The sequence below is a fragment of the Astyanax mexicanus genome, chromosome 14 (assembly GCF_023375975.1).
Source record: "Astyanax mexicanus isolate ESR-SI-001 chromosome 14, AstMex3_surface, whole genome shotgun sequence".
Taxonomy (NCBI): domain Eukaryota; kingdom Metazoa; phylum Chordata; class Actinopteri; order Characiformes; family Acestrorhamphidae; genus Astyanax; species Astyanax mexicanus.
Window position 1 is genome coordinate 40,999,190 of NC_064421.1, and position 19,849 is coordinate 41,019,038.

Sequence of the window (19,849 nt, forward strand, 5' to 3'; positions counted from 1 at the left end):
CTGACCTACAGGTTTGACCCACATCCCAAATCCACACACCCCATTTGACTGATCAAGCTCTCCTGCAGGCAGTAATTGGATGATCAGGTGGGACTGATTACTAGGAGGAGCTAGATTCTGCTGGTTGTCAATTCCAATTAAAAAGATACCTAATTTTAATGTAAGTCCAAGGTTTGGATACAACTTCTCATTCAATGTTTTTTATTTTTTCCTATACATTGCTAATGAATACTGAAGTTAGGAACCCATACTAAATCATAAAGTAACTTAAAAGTATACACAAACTAAAATACTCTGGAAACCATTTAGGTGGGCTGCTTTTAACGTGCAGTTTCTGAGGCTGGTAACTCTGATGAACTTAACCTGTGCAACAGAGGAAACTCTAGCTTTTCCTTTCCTGGGGCGGTTCTGATGAGAGCCAGTTCCTTCATAACATTTTTTTCTTCACAACTCAGCACAGCTGTAAGATGAAAGCCATTCCAGGTGACTCTACCTCATAAAGCTTACTTTGAATAATCTAACATATAAAACATATTCTGGTTGAACACTATTTTTGTTTACTAAACAATTCCATATTTTTTTCTTTATAGTTTAAATGACTTTAGAATTAATCTGCAATGCAGAACATGTTTAATGATGAAAAAACAAAAACACTGGATGTAAGGTGTGTCCAAACTTTTGGCTGGTACTGTATGTATTTATGCATAAAAAAACACTGGATTTAAGGTGTGTCCAAACTTTTGGCTGGTACTGTATGTATTTATGCATAAAAAAGAACTTGAAATTCAGTATTGAACATTTAAAGTTATTTTTAGATGCTATCATGCAGATTTATAACAATAAGATAAGATAAGATAAGATAAGATAAGATAAGATAAGATAAGATAAGATAAAAACAAAACAAACGTGTCAGGGAATATACAAACAATATAAAAATATATAAATACATGAAAGAAATACAAGAGAATATAAATATAAAGATACAGTAATTATATAAATCATAAATCTAGATGAACTAAGATTAGAGGATGGTTCCCCAGTGTGTATGACCAGTGATTTATAACAAGTAAAATATTAATTTAAATTCAGATTTTTGCATTCAAACTTTCTTTTCTATGTGACCCACAGAATCAGGAATCTACATTGACTATACCAGTGTCTTTACTATACAGCTGTACAGAGTTGATTCGGAATCGATTCTTTTGAATCGAAGTCACTTTCAAAAGATTCTAAATGCGCGTGCGCCCTGCTGGTGCACAGGTCCTGCTAAACTGAAATAATAAATGATTTTTAGCTGGAAAACTTAACATAATCATACATTGATGAGCTTTTATATTCCTATATTTGGCACAAAAAAAATACGTATGTTCTATTTTATATATTTAAAGGAAATAACGGGGTTGTAATTATTGCATGTATTGTAGCTAAATGAGCTTTTCCCCAGTGCAGCCTCTGTGCTGTTTATCTAAACTAGCTAAACTAGCTCTAGGCAGCAAATCAGTCTTTGATAAATCAAATTCAGTCAAATTATATTGAACTAATACCTTTATTACTTAACCCTCCTCAGAAAATTATTCTATTTTATCTTCATATCATCAACACTAAGGTAAGAATAGAACTGCAGACTGTCTGACTGAAAATATGTGAAGCTCATTTAGCTTAGCTTACGTTAGCTTAGCTACATTAATAATCAGGTAAACAGGATGCTAACGTTAGCTTAGCCCAACATCCCTTTTCTGAACAGCTGACAGAAACCTTCCCAGTTTTAGCAAGAATGAACATTTGATATTTAGCTAATTATTAACCGTTAAACATATTATTTGTTTACAATGTAAAATATACATTAATTTCCCAACAAAGTTTAGGAAAGAAATAATTTTGCAAGTTAACAATTTTCTTTTTCAGTTTTTACATTCAGTTAGCTAGTTAGGTTAGCTTAGCTAGTTAGTAAAGATTGTTTGTATTGTTTTTTTAAAACATTTAACCATATACTTTGTTTACAATGTAAGAGATAAATTAGCTTCCCAAAGTTTAAAGTTAAAATGTTTTCTTTTTTCAGTTCTTACACTCAATTAGCTAACTTAGTTAGGTTAGCTAGTAAATATTGTTTTATAAACTAAATAAACTACATGTCAATTTTGCACACATACCAAAATAAGTATACTTTTTTTCCCCAAACTAACTACTAACAGTTATACAGAGCAAAGTGTCACTAAAAACAATATTGAGGTTTAATACATTCCTTCAAATTATAAATAATTTCCTTGATTTAAAAATTGTTTCTGGAGTTTTAAAAGGTATCATTATTTAATCATTATTCTGGTGCATCAGTAATTCAATCATTACCTCAATTTAATCAATAATTTCCTTAATTTAATAAATAATTAGCTCAGTTTAAAAAAATCTTAAATTATTAATTATTCCTTTAAATTAACCAATCCATTTTCTTGATTTCATAAATCATTGCCTCAGTTAAAACCATTGTTTCAGTTCAATAAACCATTCTCTCAGTTTACTAAATAATTCCCCCAGTTTAATAAATCGTTTTCCCAGTTTAATAAATATTTCCCTCAGTTTAATAAATAATTTAATCAGTTTAATAAATATTTTTCTTGAATTAATCAATCGTTCCCTTGGTTTAATAAATCATTCGCTCAGTTTAGTATTTTGTACTATGTTTTCTTGGGGAAAATATAGTGAATTCGTCTACCATTACTGCAATTTTAGCCATAATAAACGAATTTAATTTACCAAATAAGTAATTATGTCACTCAAAAACAAGCTGTTATGTATATACCAAAGACTGTAAATATAGTTTTCCTTAATTTTAAAATTAGCAGCGTTATACTTACTTGATATTTATCTACAGGAAACATAAACCCAGTTCGAGAGCTCGGCTAAATGATGATGAGGCGCAGCTGGTGTGAGACGCCCCCGGCCATCACCCTGAGGATCAGACCCTCAGCAGCGCTCAACCTCAAGCTCCGGAGAGGCCTCCGCATGAAGAGGCCGAAGCTCCAGGAGGCCCGCGGTCCACCGGGCAAAATCCAACACCAGCACCCGCTTCAACACCAACACCAGCTTCAGCCCCAACACAGCCGAAAACGAGAAGAAATGCCCAGGCCTTGTGAACAACCCTGGGGCTCAACCCTGGTCATCCAGCGCCAAGAGATGGCTGCCTTCTTCAGACTGTTTGGTGAGTGGCTCACTTGCACAGCTGATCTAGGTTATCTTACATTAATAAACATACATTACTGAGTTATTTTATCTGCTATACTGATTGATTTCTCAGATGATGACCTAATACAAGACTTCCTGTGGATGGACTGCTGTTGCAAACTTACAGACAAGGTATTTTGTTTTTCACAGACCCTAGACCCTGTAGTTTCTGTATACTTCAGCAGAATGAAATTGCAAAAATAATCACCCAAATTTTTAAAGGAAACACAAACACGTGACAGTTGTTAAGGCGATTTAAAAAATCAACAATGGTTTCAGAGGCTAGTTTACCATTTTAGTTTACATATTAATTATTATAAAAAGACAAAACACCTGTTTTAAAATTTTAACAGCTAGACTTAGCTATGTTGGACTTGCAGATGACAAAAAAAACTTTGTATTATAGTAAAAATCTTAGCACTTGGGGAAGAAATTAGTTTAATGAAGGTGGCCTTGTCTTGAAAAGCTAAATAATTTGCCCGTCACATTTTATTTTAACATAATAAATTAGCTTACACACTCTTCACATAGGACATTAGGCCACTTTTCTAACATGGTAGAACCAAACAATCTGCTGAACTGAAAGTGTGGGAGATTTTACCACTGGTGGCCATGCAGCATCATGATATGATTTAAGTCAATTTTGCTTAAAAAAATGACTTGGGTGATTATTTTAGGAAGGTGATGTTATGTCATGGGTTTTTCTTTCATCACAAAATACAAGGAGGCAATAATTCCATGTGTCTGAAACGTCTTTTGGTTTGTGTTGGATTGTTTAGTATTTGCTTGCCATGGCCTTCGTCTACTTCAAAAGGGCCCGTTTCAGCATCAGTGAGCACAGCAGGATGAACTTCTTTATCGCTCTGTAAGTTCATATTTTTACCTCATTTTTATTTTACGTAAAACTCCAGAGTGACTAAGTAAACAGCAGATTTCCCTTATGTTTACCCTAGTTGAAAGTGTTCGAATGACCTCAGCATAGTTGGAAAAGTTGAATTGTCTTTGGTAAACAATTTAGTTATATTGTTTAAAAATATTGATAATATATATTGATAAGTATGGTAATTTTTTATAAACAGGCGTAATAAAACAGTGTCTATTGAAACAAATAAAAATAAAGCAAAAATCAATTCATTTTAAAGTAGCACAGCTAGTGTGAGCCAATTATAGTAGCACAGCCAGGCTTTACTTGGTTCTTTTCCAGAATACAATAAATGGCAATGGTATTGGTATTAAATATGGGCCAATGATTAATTTCTAAAAGAGCAATTATCAGCCAAGATTCAGGTATAATTCCGATATCATTTTGCATTCCTTAATTTTTTTACCTTGACCTAAAATTTGATTTCTTACAGTATATATTGAATCATAAACCCTGTATCAAGATACATATTGTATCACAATGTTCTTAACCAATACACAGCACTAGAGTTTAGTTAGATTCAAAGGTTCACAGAAACATTTTCCTAGTAAATATATTGCACAGTGCATGCCTCATTAATAAATGTGTATCTTAATGATAAATGTTATGTATGAAAAGCTTTGCATTACCCAAAAGCAACCACAAACCCTTAAAATGCATGTGAAAATGTTGATTATGATAATCCGACATTGTTGGTATAGATATCTGGCAAACACCATGGAGGAGGATGAGGAAGAGCCGAAATACGAGATCTTTCCCTGGGCTTTAGGGAAGAGCTGGAGGAAGCTTTTCCCTCGCTTTCTGAAGCAGAGGGACAAGCTGTGGGCACGAATCGAGTACCGCGCTGCCGTCAGCCGGCGCTGCTGTGAGGAGGTATTCCCCACTGAGGGCATCTTTGCTTTAAATGCTTTGCATTGATGATGGCAGTGAAATTACTAAGCACTGGCTGTTGGGGAAATCTCCAGTGATTTTCTGTTGTTTCTCTGATCCAGGATTTCTTTTGTTAAGAAGGGATATAAACCACTTGAACTTAATCCGATCATCCTTATTATTAGATTATTCTAACAATTTATGGTACAAGATGCAAAGACGCGAAAGATATGTTTTTCTTTTTATACACAATTCTGTTTTATGATTAACCTCAAAGTCAGAAAAATAAAAATAAAACGTTGTACTGACTTTCTTGATCAGATGAATGGATGAATACTTTAAAGCTCAATCAATATTACTTACTAAATATTGATTACTTAAATGACTTAATACAAAATAACAGAACCAGCCTCAATCATGTCTTACTAATACATACTTACCAATAGTACTGTGCTAAATCTACATTAGCCAAGTCATGTTTTTTTTGTTTTGTTTTTTTAAGTTTTGGACTTATTTATTTATTGGCACACAGATGTGCACTTTCCTAGACAGTAATATTAAACATAGTCTTGGACTGCATAGCATTTTAATGTAGTTTACAACTAAACATAATCCCTGCCTTGGAAACTGTCCCTTAGTCTTACAAGGTAACTTGAATAATGACCCACCACCACCCTGACGCATTCTCTCTGTGTGTGCCAAATCAGGTGATGGCCATTGTTCCATCTCACTTCATCTGGCAGCGTGAGCGTGCTGAGCACCACAGTGGAGCGCAGAGGCAGTACCGGGACCGGGATGAGGTGCACATGCCCCGCGGCCCAGCCGCCTCACCTGAACCCTGTTCTCTCTGTGCCAAAACTGCCGCCATTTCCTCCTTCTCATCCTCCTCCCCTCTACCACTTGCACTGAATCTCAGTTTGGAGTCTACACCACCATCCAAGCACCAGGCTTCAGACCAGCCCAGCAAGAAGACTGCCTGCTACCACTGCATGGACAACCCAGCAGGTGGGTGAGTGTGGTGCACCCTAGTGGCCTGTTCTCGAGTAGTTATTGTTGGTGGCATTTCACAAAGCAGGTTCACTTAATTTTAGCTGTTTAGAAATCATTAAATGAGATGGGCCAACACCAGCAAATGACTTGACTCTCCAAATCTTCACTGATTGTGGAAACTTCACACTAGACCTTGAGCAGTTTGGACTGTGTCTCTCTCCACTCTTCCTCCAGACTCTGGTGCCTTGATTTCCAAATTAAATGTAAAATTTACTGATGATCAGTGGTGGTTTAGAGAGCCATGTCATCTGCTGGTGTTGATCCACGGTGTTATATCAAGTCTAAAGTCAGTGCAGTTTTGTTTACCTGGAAATTCTTACAGCACTTCATGCTTCCCTCTGCTGACAACTTTTATAGAGATGCGGATTTCATTTTCCAGCAGGACTTGGCACCCTGCCCACACTGCCAAAAGTACCAATTGTTCTTCTATAATATTCTAATTTTGAGATTTTGCGGTTTCTATTGGCTGTAAGCCATAATCAACAGTAAAGATAATAAATGCTTAAAATAGATAATTCTGATCATTCTTTTCAATATTATTCTACATTTCTGAGATGCGCTAGTATAACACTTTGATACAATACTTTGATACAAAACTATGCCCAAGAGGGTTAAGGCAGTGCTGGAAAGTAATGGTGGCCCCACAAAAAAATGACACTTTACTTAAGGATGTACTTGATTTTGTTGCCAGTGGTTTAGAAATTAATATTTTACAAAATTTACACTGTTTAACAAATACACTGGCTACATTATCAAAATGTCCTATATTTAGTGTTGCCCCCTGAAAAGATATAATAAAATATTGACAGAAATGTGAGGGGTGTACTAAATGTTGTGAGATGTTTTTTGGGAACTTAAAAGTCCTTAAAGTCCACATTTTAGCTATTTCTATCATTTTTGAAGCAGAACATCAACGATTAGCAGCCTACAAAAATAATAATTTCTGGAGGTCACCATGCAGCCTGATTAGTATTTGTGACCAATAGGCTAGTGAGAAGCAGGATCCCTACCCTGACTCCAGCGTAGAGATTGAAACACAGCTCCAGGAATGCCTTTGTTTAATAAGGTTAATAAGCCAGCTAAGTGCCAAAGAAAAAAAACACCTACAACTTTTAGGACCTGGTTGGGAAAAACAGTGTTTATGTTTCTAGGTAGCGTTTAAGGGGTTCCCTGTCCTTCTCTTGTGTTGTATTTTTAAAACAGGCAGTGATGTGGACACTGAAGCTGGGCATGACTACTCCATGGACTGGATCAACGAGGAGTAGGTTCCCACTATACATTACCGTAACCAGTATTATCCGTTACCTGTACACATGACTGTCTTACTGACAGCAGATTTTAATTATACAACAAAAAAAGCCCTGTGTGTTCATTTACTATATAAAAAAATTAAGCATACGCGACAAAAGATCTGAAACTGAACTAAACCTGAAGTAGTTGTAGTAAGGTGAAGAGTAGTAGTAAGTGATATCCATTAGTACTTTTTAAGCAATGGTGCTTTGCCCTTATCTGCATTAATGAAGCCCTACTTTTCACCATCAATACAGCAGAATGTTCCATATTTCAGAGCTTTGTAAAATGAGTTACGTTCCTATTGCATGGCTCTCTGATTCTAGACTGTCCAGAGCAAATTACTGTACAAATCTTCTATATATTGTTTGTTCAAGTGCACGATTGATCCTGTCTCACTCTTATTTATTATTTATTTAATTTATCGATGAATTGCATCAAATCTTTTCTGTACAGCACTACAATGTTCACATTAGGCACTTGTATAGTAATCTTTGTGACGTCATCTTGTGCCCTGGACACTGGATATACTGTTTATCAGATTTACAAAGCATATATGAAATTGTCTTTAACAGCTGGTGTAATTTCTGCAGCACACAGGATTCTAAATAAATCCTCTCAAATCAGTTTATCTCAGTTTGTCAAAGATTTTCTGAAGTAATTTACCTTATGCTTTCTTTCATTTTTATTAAATTACTTGTTTTTCTGAAATGTCTACCACCAGTGTTTTGGAGTTTTGATGATGCTGGGGCAGCTGTAGACCTGTATCTGTCTTTACCATCAGAAAAAAGCTCTGATTCTGGTCTTTCTCCTGTTATCTCTAAATGAGTGTAGGAAGTGTTTAGGACAGTTGAGGATGTTCACTAATTGTTAATATCAGTCACTTGTTTTGTTTTTTTTTTAATTAGAGTTCACGTTGTGCATTTTCTGCTGCGGTACCACTTTCCAAAAGGTCAAAGTTGAACCATGTTGAACTTTGACCACGATAAGCTTTAGCGCACATTAATCAAACAGCATGAATAAACTCTAATGGTATTTTATCGCAGCAAGGTATGAAAACAGACTGTTGACTGGGTGTAAGATGGCAACAACAATAGCGACGCACCCTGCACAGGGTGTACGATGGGGCCCAGAGACACAGAACGACACCTTGAGAGTCTTCAGCACAGTGGTGATGTGGACAGTTGAAAGGAAAACAAATTTTGGATCAATCTTAAGTGGAGTTAGGCTTTAGACCACTTTGTGCCAGGGACCATTGGCACATTTTTATTTTATTATTATTATTTTTTTTTTTTTACACCTCTTTGGGCACAGTTTCCACGTTTCTGAACACTCTCTCCACTTGTATAAGCCAAGGCACCGCCACAGTGTTTTTACCTCACTGTGCGCGCTTTCTGCTTATGTTCGAATATATAATTGCAATTATATTGTAATTTTAAGACCATTTTATATCACTGATATAATTATAATATAGTTGCAATTACACTTTTTAAATAGCACTGGATATTTTAAATAATACTTAAACCTTAAATTTAAATATAACATTAATAAATACCATGCATAAATACAACAAACTGCTGCTTTTGAACAAAGTTTATATGCCTGCTGTGTCATGTTAATTGCCTTTATTTACTAAGAAAAGCATAATGGGCTATACTGAACTGAAATGATTAATGAATATCATCATGTCCATATACTGTAAAATCAGTCAATAATATAAATATCTTGACAGGCCTAATAACATTTAGACCAGTCTATCACATCCCAACACTATATATGGCTGGAATTGCACTGAAATTTGTATGGTAAACTGAATCACATGGAAACTGTTTTTTACACACTGCATACCTTTTTATGCTCTTAAAAGAACAAAGATGTTTAATAACATTGCTTTACTGAAACAGTTTTTGTTTTTACACAGTGGTCTTTATTTGGCCTCAGCTTGAATCTTCACGATGATTGGTGATAAAGTTGATGATCTATTTCAGGATCTTGCGTAATTTCACAAGGAACGCTAAAATGAGGCATAAAACAATAAACAATGTCAAATTAATTTTACAACTTATGCACACACCTGTTTAACATCACTTTTGTTGCTTTTGGTTGAATTTTTGATTAATCAATAAAAATCGCATTCATCACATTTTGCTAAGAAAGTCTTTTAAACTCGTAGAGTTCAAATAAATTTTAGCTGAGTGAAAAATAAATGCATAACAGGCATAGAAGCCCCCTGTAATAAACATCAGTCAATAATAGATGCTGTATTTTACGTTAATATCTAAAATATAATAAAAAAAAGAATACTAGCCCTGCTTAAAAATATTATACAAACTAAATTAAATAAGATGCACATATAACATGAGCATGATATACAGAATGAGAAAAGCCTTAATTAGCTTTAATTTAATTTGAACAAAAGGAAGCAAGAAGTTGGCTCATACTGGTCCCACAAAAACTGAAATGTTCACACCATAAAGAGACTGAAAAAGTCATCCCAACTCACCTGTGTGAGAGAACTGCTCCGGATGAGGCCGCGCGATATACGGGACACTGCCAAATGGTATCTGCTTTGGACTGGTATGTTCTTCTATATGTGCACACAAACAATATATAATAATTTTATATATCTTCATCATATATGTTGCTCACAAATATGCTTATAGTAAATGTAAATAAGTATAGTAATTTCCAACAACAACTGGAACACCCTACCCCTCTATCCCAATAAGAATCCGAACACCCTACACCTAGGCTAAGGGCAGTTACAACTTGAAACTGAAATATAAAAAGTACATCAAAATAACACTGTGGGGTATTTTTGTCTTTTACCATTTTCTTCGTCATTTGAGTTTTCATCCTCCTCACTGGTTTCTTCTCTCATAGGTTTACGCTGGTTGAAGGTGCCATCTTTTTTGAGTGACGGACCCAGCAGCCAATCTCTGTACTGAACCTCCATGATGCGTTCACACACCAGAGGAAGAGTGGAACATCGCAGCCCCTCCATTAAATCAATAATCTGTGTAATGCTGCCACATACAGGACAGAGTAACCCATTAGAAATGAACATTAAAATGACAACTTGTATTTTAAGAAACTGATCACTGTGAATTGGCATCAAAAATAAAACCGAAACACCAGCAGCACTGCTGTGTCCAATTTCCTTGTACCAGCTTCATACCAGTTTTACTGCAGTGCTGAGATTGACCCACCACCAAAATAATAGCTGCTATGGTCCTGTTTTTTTTTAATTACGGATCCGAAATCCGATTCCTAATATCAGATCAGTGCATCCCTAATATAAGGTTAGATAAATATTTTGAAAGTTAAACAATATTGATGGTTTGGGATCTGCATGACGCCACACTGGATTAAAAATAAAACAAATGAGATGACTACAGTGACTTTGGTTTAATTCAAGGAGTTTAACAAAACAAACATCCTATGAAACATTTAGGACAGGGGTTGGCAATAGGCGGCCCACGGGCCAGATGTGTCCCGCAAGCATGAAACATCTGATCCGTGAGGTTGTTTGAACTATATTGAACGATAATGAAAAAATAATAATAAATAAAATGCTTCTCTGGCGAGCTTTTGTGTGCATTTGTCCCCTGTCGCGATTGGCGTGACTTAAGTTTCTGCCCGTTCTCATTTTACCACCTGTGCTTGGGCTCCCTATCTCCTTATAAGGTTTTTTTACCCCCCGGTCGTGTCCAAATTTACTAGCTGGGGCAGCGGTAGCGTAGCGGTAGATCAACTGTTCTGAAATTGGGTTCAAAAACCCTCTGGGCTGGAGAGCTACTAGTCTGTAGCACTCCATCCCATTACACTTCATTTTCCAAAACAGATTTTTTTTTTTTCGTGGCCTGCCACGTAATGGCTTGGAAAATATCTGGCCCGCGGCCAAAATTAATTGCCGACCCCTGGTTTAGGAACTGCAGTCATTTTCCAAAAAGCCTTCTCTTTTCAGGGTCTCACAACTAATTATTCAAATAAACTTTACCACAAATAAAATATAAATGTTTTAATATTTTGTTGAGAATCCTTTTGAGGCAATGACTGCCTGAATTCTGGAACCCATGGACATCACCAAACACTGGGTTTCCTCATTTATGATTTGCCAGGCTTTTACTGCAGCTGCCTTCAGTTGTTGCTAGTTTGTGGGTATCTCTACAATTAGTTTTGTGTTAAGTTACTGAAATGCTGTTAAATCAGGAACAGATCTAATTGAGTTCAGATCAGGTTCTGCTTCTGTCACATCATCAATAAACACTACTAACTCAGTGCCATTGGAAGCCATACACACCCATACCACCACCATCATGTTTTACAGAGGATGTGATGTGCTTTGTGTCGAGCCATTCCAAGCCTTCTCCATGTTGTCTTCCTCCCATCAGTTCGGTCAGGCTGATCTTAGTTTCATCTGTCCACAGAACACTGTCCCAGAACTGGGCTGGTTTTCTTAGTCTAGTCTGGCCTTTCTGTTAATTAATTGCACCTTTTGGTGAACCCTCTGTGTTTGCTTTCATGAAGTCTTCTCTTTATGGCAGACTGAGATACTGACACACCTCCTTCCGGAAAAGTGTTTTTCACTTAGGGGGAACTTGTGAAGAGATCTTATTAGCCATGGAAAGGATTCTGAGATCATTCCCCACTGCTGCTCTGTGGACATCCAAGGCTTGAGTCCCAGAGTTCACTGCACTATCTGCTATCTTGCTGATGGATTTCTTTATTTTTTAGGCTTATGATTTTTTTTCTTTACCCATGTGAACGCCTTTAACCGCATGTTTTGGGTTTACAGCAACAGCTTCCAAATGCAAATGCCTCATTTGGAATCAGCAGCTGACCTTTTGCCTGCTTAACTGAAGATAGAATAATGAGGGAATAGCCCATGCAGCCCATAAAATAACTTTTGAGATCATTTGTCCACCTACTTTTGAGCCCCTGAAATGTAGAGGCTTTGTAGAAAAATGGTTGTAATTCCTAAACATTTCATGAAATATTTTTGTTCAACCCTTTGAATTGAAACTAAAGGTCTGCATCTTAAGTTGCATCTCAGTTGTATAATTTTAAATCCAGTGTGGTGGCCTGCAGAGCCCAAACCATGAACATTGTGTCACTGTCCAAATATATTATAAACTGTATACTTGATGGCTTGGTATCAGCAGAGTAAACAATACTTACTTCGCCAGGTAGACAGCACACACAGCCCCACTGTGGAGATGTGGGACCACTGTAGGCAGTGCCAAATGGGGGCTGACCATATCTAGAGCAATCTGCAGCACAAACGTTATCATACATACACTGTACAATGTGATCAAACAAGACACTTAATAGAAACCCAATAGTGACTATATTAACTATAGCCTTTTTTATGACTGTCTCATTACAATTAGGTTAAAAATAAATAAAAATCCTTACTGAATGGAAGCTCTGCCCAGCCAGCAAATGTGCAGAGTTAATCACGTCACTGTTATGGAAGTGAACATTATCAGGCCACTCCTCCCCTCTGCGGAGTTTCCATGTGGAACGCCAGCGTTGGTAATTTAAAACAGAGCATCTGTGGTGGTCCTTCCTCACCTCAACACTCAACACTCTACCCCGAGATCCCACTGAGGTAGAACACAAATACATATATTAGCTATTGTTTCATTACCAGAACATAAACACTTTCAGACAGGGCATTCAACAGATGCATTTATGCATAATTTTCTTTACCCCGAATAGTACTGGGCAGTTAATCAAAATAAATTGAATTATTGATTTATTGTGAATTTAAAAATGGGAGAATGGAGATTGTACATCTATACATATAGAAGCTGCCAGAGTGAATCTCAGTAGATGGGCTTGTGCGTCTTTCAGAAACTTGTCAAGGACTCTTGTGGCAGTGATTTTCATATTGAAAATATGAATATGAAATATAAGAATTATATATTTTTTGTAGCACACATTATACTCTTTTTGGGCACTTTCAGGACAGAGACTTGCGTGCGGTAAAGCCGGTTATAAGCAGCTTTTAAGGAGATCGGCTGCAGGCTGAAATATGACTAAGTTTTACTATTGCTTGGCGTATAGTCTGTTTATGGATAGAGCACCACCTTTTAACACAAAGCCAATTAGCTTGCTGGTAATACAGCAAAAGAAGTCAATGTGTTGCTAGTGGGGAAAGGAAATAATTGTGGATCGCCATGTCAGGCAAATAAATGTATGAGACAATAAAAAATCAGGTAAATATAAAATAAACTGGTTGATTAGAAAATTTTACGATTAGTCAAGATTATAGAAACAATAAAGTCATAAGGTTACCCAAATGCAGTGTGAAAGTTTGGTAAAGAGCATGCCAAAGATGCATAAAAGCTGGGATTAAAAATCTGGGAAATTCCACCAAATATTAATTTTTAAACTCTTAAAACATTAGTTTTGCATTAATTAAGGTCTGAAACCACTGCGGTTTTTTTTTTTACCATTTTACAATTTCTCCAGAAAATGCTCTAAATCATATATTCTTTATTAGGAATCTGGGAGACATGTTGTCAGTAATCTACAGAAGAAAACAATGTTCAATTTACTGAAACATATACCTATACATAGTTAAATCAGACAAACCAGTCATTTTGAAGTGGTCTGAAACTGTATATAATACATACAGTCCAAACAGCCGAAGACATAATGGCAGTAGAAAACATACTATTTTTCTACTAAATTAATACAAATATGGGATGAGATTATTTTTTTTTGGGACGGATAACAGAAAGCTTCGGAATGGTTCTGGGACGACTGTGAAAAAAGTTAGTCTGGAGCCCTGGCCTTGTTCAAGTGCTCTTTTCCAGTCAGTGTATCCACATTTGTGGAGTCAGGTGTGTTCAGGTTTTATTAAAAACAGATAATTGCTGTTCCTGATACAGAGTATACATGCCCCTAAGGTAAAGGTTAGCTACCTGTGTCCAGTCTTAATCAGGATCAAAAGTACTGCACACCTGCTCTGGAGAGGAAGAGGCTCATCGCTCCTGATCCTGAACCTGACTCCAGCACCGTGTCTCCTTCACTCACATCCATCATCATCAACATAGCGCTGATGTCCTGCACAGATAGTGGAAGTTGACTCTACACAATGCAAACATCACCTGGAATTAAAATGTTCAAGCCAACTTAATATTCTCACAGTTTGTCTTTTTTCAGTTTTGCACTGAAGCTAAAAGGCTAATGTAGCTGACAACTTATAACCATCAATTAGTACAGCTAAAGCCTTGATTACACTACACGACTTTTAAAGTTGAAGCAGATTATAAACAGACTGGACATATTACAGCACACCACCGATTTCTGCTGAATTTTATAGAATTTAAATAAATATATAGAGAACACAGTACACGACTAGGCATATTAAACTTCACCACCATGCATGTGACTCGCGTTACCTCGGAGATTCAGATGCCAGCATGGAGGTGCACAAGCTTGCTGCAGTGGTGATTTGTGCTGCTAATTGTGCAGAAGCAAAAAAAAAAAATGTTTGTTGGGTAAAGTGGTGGGTTGGGAGCAGCAGCTGCACTAACGCTCACATTGTATGATGGAACAAAAAATCAGAAAAACATTTGCAAAAAAAAAAAAAAAGTGCACCAGAGTCTGCAGACTACAGCCAAGACTTATTGTTTTATTAAAATATTACTGAAAAATATTTTGTGGAAATAATCTATCAATTTGGTGACTTTTTGGTCTACAAGAAAGTTACAGATCTAGTTATAAACATAATCTTGTCTGCTTTGATTATTTTTGCACATTATTCAAAAGAACCAAAAATAAAGTTTTGTAAATATTTAATTACTCTGAGGTTACAAAGATCGTTTTGAGATCTGATTTGCAAAAATCTGATGAAAACTATTAAATTTTTTAATTTATTTTTAAACTTTAATAAACTGCAGCCATGATTTTTCAATTATTGAGTTGTCTTTAAGAAATCCCTTGTCAAATGGGCCATATATGAAGTAGGCTTCCACAACGACCTTGTAGTCCAAAGATGAGGGTTAATGATGACCTTGTGGAAAAAAAGTTGTCAGTTTGGAGACAATTTGATAAGCTACAGTAACATTATTGGACCAGTTATTAACCCAAAGCACTCTGCACTGATTGATAAATGTACTGCAGCCAATACATACAATAAATCTAAATTTCTTTTTATGTTTTCATACAGGACATATCAATTGATTGTTGTGAGACCCAATTTGCAAACAAATAATGAAAATCCAGAGACTAGTTTAACATTAAACATTTTTTTACTTTTTTACAATTTTAATGAAATGCAGCCATATTATTTTAACTATTGATTTGTCCTTGATATGTCATTAATAGGCAAGCGATGCTGCATGCAAAGTTTCAATTTAATTGGAGAAGTAGTTGTTAAGAAACAGATTTCTTTGTTTTTTTATAGCCACTTATTGCTTACTTGGTGTAAACATTAGAAGAGTAATACTCAATTGAAATCTTGATCTTAAAAGCTCCACCCCAGCATGATTCCTTTGCAAAACAAACAGCCATGTTGGTAATAAATAATCAATATGTTTTCATAAATACTGATTGAAAAAGTACTACTAAAAAGTAGTAAGTGTGGGCGGAGCTAAAAACTTCCAGTTAACTTCCCTTATTGCCAGAATAAGGTACAAAAAGAATTTTCATTCTAGAGGACACAGTTACTGAGATACTGAGATACCAAAGGCAAACATTGCTTTATAGCGCCACCAAAAGGCCCACTTGAGATAATATGTTTGACTAAGTAGTGGCTAAATTACTTACCTATGTACCAAATTTGATTTTGGATGACTTACAGTTACTGAACTACAGATTTTATAGGAAAAGAAAAGAAAAAGAAGAAGAAAAATCTAAGCAATTCCAATAGGGTTCCAGTTACGACTAGTGGACTAATAAAAATGACTGAAGTCTTACTTTAGGATAGGAGATGGCAGGACCTCGTTTCATGAACAGAGTAAACTCCTCCAGACTGGGCCGGCGGAGAAGCATAGGGAGCCCTACGCTGGTGCGCAGGACACTTCCAGATGGGAGCCCTGCAATGGTCTGGTGAGGAAGAAAGCCCCAGTTACTCTGCAGCTTGGCTCCTTCCTGCAGCAGAAACATTTTCCGGAACTCCACCCTCCGACTACGGCGATACTCCGCAAGCAAGGTCTCCCCAAACTGCATCATCTGCTCCATCCTTTCAGTCTCCTCGCCCTGCGTTACAGCATCATCCTCAACCTGAGATTCACCTACAGTCCAGTGTGGATGACATGACAGGAATAAATACTTCAAAATTCATCAAAATGTATTTCATATTTTGTGTAGTATGGCTAAAACAGACAACAAAGCTGCACCACAAAAGCTGTATCTATCTGTATGTATACAGCTATGGGTAAAAAAAAACTAAAAGAGCACTTAACTAAATTGAAAACCTCTGGAATATAATCAAAATGAAGATGGATGAGCACAAGCCATAAAACCAAGCTGAACTGCTTGAATTTTTGCACCAGGAGTGGCATAAGGTTATCCAAAAGCATTGTGTAAGACACAAAGTGGAGGAGAACATGCCAACATGCATTAAAAAAATAAGTGCTATCCCACCGAATATTGATTTTTGAACTCTTAAACATTTATGAATATGAACTTGTTTTCTTTGCATTATTTAAGGTCTAAAATCTCTGCATCTTTGTTATTTCAGGCATTTCTAATTTTCTGCAAATTAATACTTTAAATAGCATTATTTTTATTTGGAATTTGGGAGAAACGTTGTCCGTAGTTAAAAGAAAAAACTAAAATTCATTTTTCTTAAACATCTACCTATAAACAGCAAAATTAGAAAAACTGATTTAGAAACTGAAGTGGTCTCTGATTTTTTTCCAGAGCTGTATATCTCAATGCACTGGTAAAAACATGGAGTTTTATTTTTGCCTTTCCTTACCGACAGTAGGCACTTCCTGTGCCTGTTCCTCTGTTTCTGCTTCATCTAGGGCTTTTTTCTCCCTCAGTTCCCACACCTCCTTACTCAGCGAATCCTGGGGCAGCAGCTGACTGACCCGCTCTAAAGGAGACAGGGGTCTCCGTCTCCCCAACAGAAGGGCTCTTCTAGAGGAGTGTGAATCTGCTGGACCAGGTGGAGCCGTTGCATCTGGATCATCACTATTCCCGTCTGAACTGCTGGGAGCCATAATGAAATTCCTCAGAACGTGTGTCCAAATTGTGGGAGTTTTTCTGGCATCAACATACTTGTTATTCAGTCTCTGCTGCCTTAAACAGGTGGCACACACTCTGGTCAGTCTGTGAGTCATTCTGAGGTAGAGAGACACCTAAACACCACCTGAGGAAGATCAGATTAAAGCAGTTAAATATATTTAAAGAAGAATTCTGGACTAAAACTAAATTTGAATATATAATTATTAGTGGTGTCAATTAGGGGTGGGCAATATGGACCTAAATTAATATCATGATATTTCATGGTATTTTCACAATGACAATATTCTTGGTATTATGACAAAACAGCTTTTTTTTTAATTAATTTCAAGAATATACTACAGCATAAATACAAGAGTTTCATACATTCAGTAGAAACAAGACCCTTTATTATAAAATAATATAAATCTAAAAAAATAAAAAATAAAGTAACGTAATAAGAATAATGTACTACAAAACTAAAGTTTAGCATATTTAGTGCATGAAAACTGCAAACAAACAATTAACAGTAACTTTTTCACAGTAATAATATTTTTTTAAATATGATACTATAAAAATATGCATTGTTCATGTGAAAACTGTATTGCAAGCGATCAAGCTGATTATTTAAGAAGGCCACGCTGCTCTTGTTCTGCCTTTTGCTCTGCTGCCTTCCTGCATTAAGAACCCTGGAGATTTGTTAAGTTTGTTTTGAGATGGAAAAAACAGAAACACCACCTTCAACTTGGAGTGATGGTGGTGGTGGTGAGAGTGAGGAAGACTATCCCCAGCCCTACTTACAGTCCATGTTTTATTTGTTGGAGTGGGAAAGATGCTTTAAAGGTTGAATGACATGATGTTGATCTGTTGTTGTTTACAAAGATCTCCGTATTTAAAGCTGCTCTAATCTCTTGGACTTTGACAGCTTTAGTTGATTTTACAATAGTGACACACCAACTAGTGACCTTTTATGTTGAATTTGTTAAAATATCCTAACAGTTTACTGTTTAGCCTCTCTTTTGGGTAAATTTGTTTAGAGAGTTCGTCAAAGACTTCATGTAAATGTACTCTTTCCTGTTCGTTCCTGTTCTTGTGCTGTTGTTACAGCCTAAGGAATTGTGAGTGTCTTGTAGTCTGAACATCTGAAATAATATAAACAATTTGGACTTTTATCTGTAAAGACTACACAGTACAATACTTGTACTTTTACTTTCAGTACTTGAGTAGATTATGTTTAAATAAACTACTTGCGGGGCGGTCTAAAGTGCTGCCACGATGAGCAGGAGGTCGCAGGTTCGCTTTGCCATCAAGCTGCCGGCGCTCCCTCCAGGTGGGTAGATGGCGCTCTCTCCCCACATCACTCCGAGGGTGATTGCCACAGCACAGGGCATCTGTGAGCTGATGTATTAGAACCGAGTCGCTACATCGCTACTTAGTTTTATTAGAAATAATAAAACTTCTTGCTTAAAGAACACTTCAACTTCTACTCAAGTCACTTTTTTGATAGAGTACTTGTACTTTAACTCAAGTCTGGATCTCTAGTACTTTATAAATATCCGCATAGCATGTGGTGCTCACCACTTTTTACCTAAAAAAAAATAAATAAATACATCATGTCCCTCCCTGGGCTCCATAGAAAACTAAATTGATAAGCGTCCCACTGACCTTAATGCAACTGTAAACTACAACTAAATACTGACTTAAGAAGTATTACAACCAACAAACAAAACAAATGAATAACGTTACAGTGTCCAACAAATCTCTGAGTACTAAAATATAACGTACAACCTCCAAAAACCTATAATAACAAGCTAAAAGCTGCAGGGTAAGCAATGCTACAGCAGACCAGAAATTAAAAAATAATACAATATACTATAACATAGAACATACAATTGTATGAATTGTAACTAATATGAATTGTAAGTAGTGTAACTAATCTGTGCCTCCATTAACATGCATGTGTATAAAAAATGATAGGTTAGATATTAAGCACTACTCACCTCTACTGTACTCACTCACAGACACACACTATATGGTAGAGATGTGTGTTGTCGAGCAGTTCATATCAGCTCCAACATAAATAAAACACAGTAAACGTAAACGAGCTCATGCTATCTCAAACAGAAACCCGCGCGCGTTCAGAGCACACTACAGTACAGAGCAGAAACACAGCGTGACTCCCTGACTGGGCAACGCCATGTTTCACTGTTACGCCTAAGCCAAGCGACAAAAACATTAGAGCTGCAGTATCGAGAGCGGCCGCAGGGTGTGAGTAAAACTCCACTTTCCGCTCACTCTCTTTTTAAAACA

At 36.4% G+C, this 19,849-nt stretch overlaps 2 protein-coding genes across 5 annotated transcripts; one reads left to right on the forward strand and one right to left on the reverse strand.

The window, feature by feature from the left end:
* The first annotated feature begins 1,245 nt into the window (after positions 1 to 1,245).
* Positions 1,246 to 10,494, forward strand: spdya (speedy/RINGO cell cycle regulator family member A). 4 transcript variants are annotated; one of them, XM_022672672.2, is made up of 8 exons: positions 1,246 to 1,606; positions 2,870 to 3,196; positions 3,293 to 3,351; positions 3,999 to 4,084; positions 4,843 to 5,014; positions 5,719 to 6,016; positions 7,265 to 7,322; positions 10,235 to 10,494. In XM_022672672.2, exons 2-8 carry the CDS (start codon positions 2,902 to 2,904, stop codon positions 10,269 to 10,271), a joined length of 1,005 nt encoding a protein of 334 aa, XP_022528393.2. In that variant the 5' UTR covers positions 1,246 to 1,606; positions 2,870 to 2,901; the 3' UTR covers positions 10,272 to 10,494. The 4 variants fall into 4 exon arrangements, 3 of the variants coding, with proteins under 3 accessions (XP_022528393.2, XP_015463434.3, XP_015463433.3); XR_002650309.2 differs by having other exon boundaries at positions 1,247 to 1,606; positions 5,719 to 6,020; positions 10,235 to 10,284; XM_015607948.3 differs by lacking the exon at positions 10,235 to 10,494 and having other exon boundaries at positions 1,247 to 1,606; positions 5,719 to 6,020; positions 7,265 to 7,982.
* Positions 9,229 to 19,774, reverse strand: trmt61b (tRNA methyltransferase 61B). The gene is made up of 9 exons (XM_007257562.4): positions 19,540 to 19,774; positions 17,292 to 17,687; positions 16,286 to 16,602; positions 14,326 to 14,428; positions 12,770 to 12,960; positions 12,533 to 12,624; positions 10,181 to 10,377; positions 9,855 to 9,938; positions 9,229 to 9,365 (listed from the first exon to the last, which is right to left on the reverse strand). Exons 2-9 carry the CDS (start codon positions 17,656 to 17,658, stop codon positions 9,331 to 9,333), a joined length of 1,386 nt encoding a protein of 461 aa, XP_007257624.3. The 5' UTR covers positions 17,659 to 17,687; positions 19,540 to 19,774; the 3' UTR covers positions 9,229 to 9,330.
* Between the last annotated feature and the right edge of the window lie 75 nt (positions 19,775 to 19,849).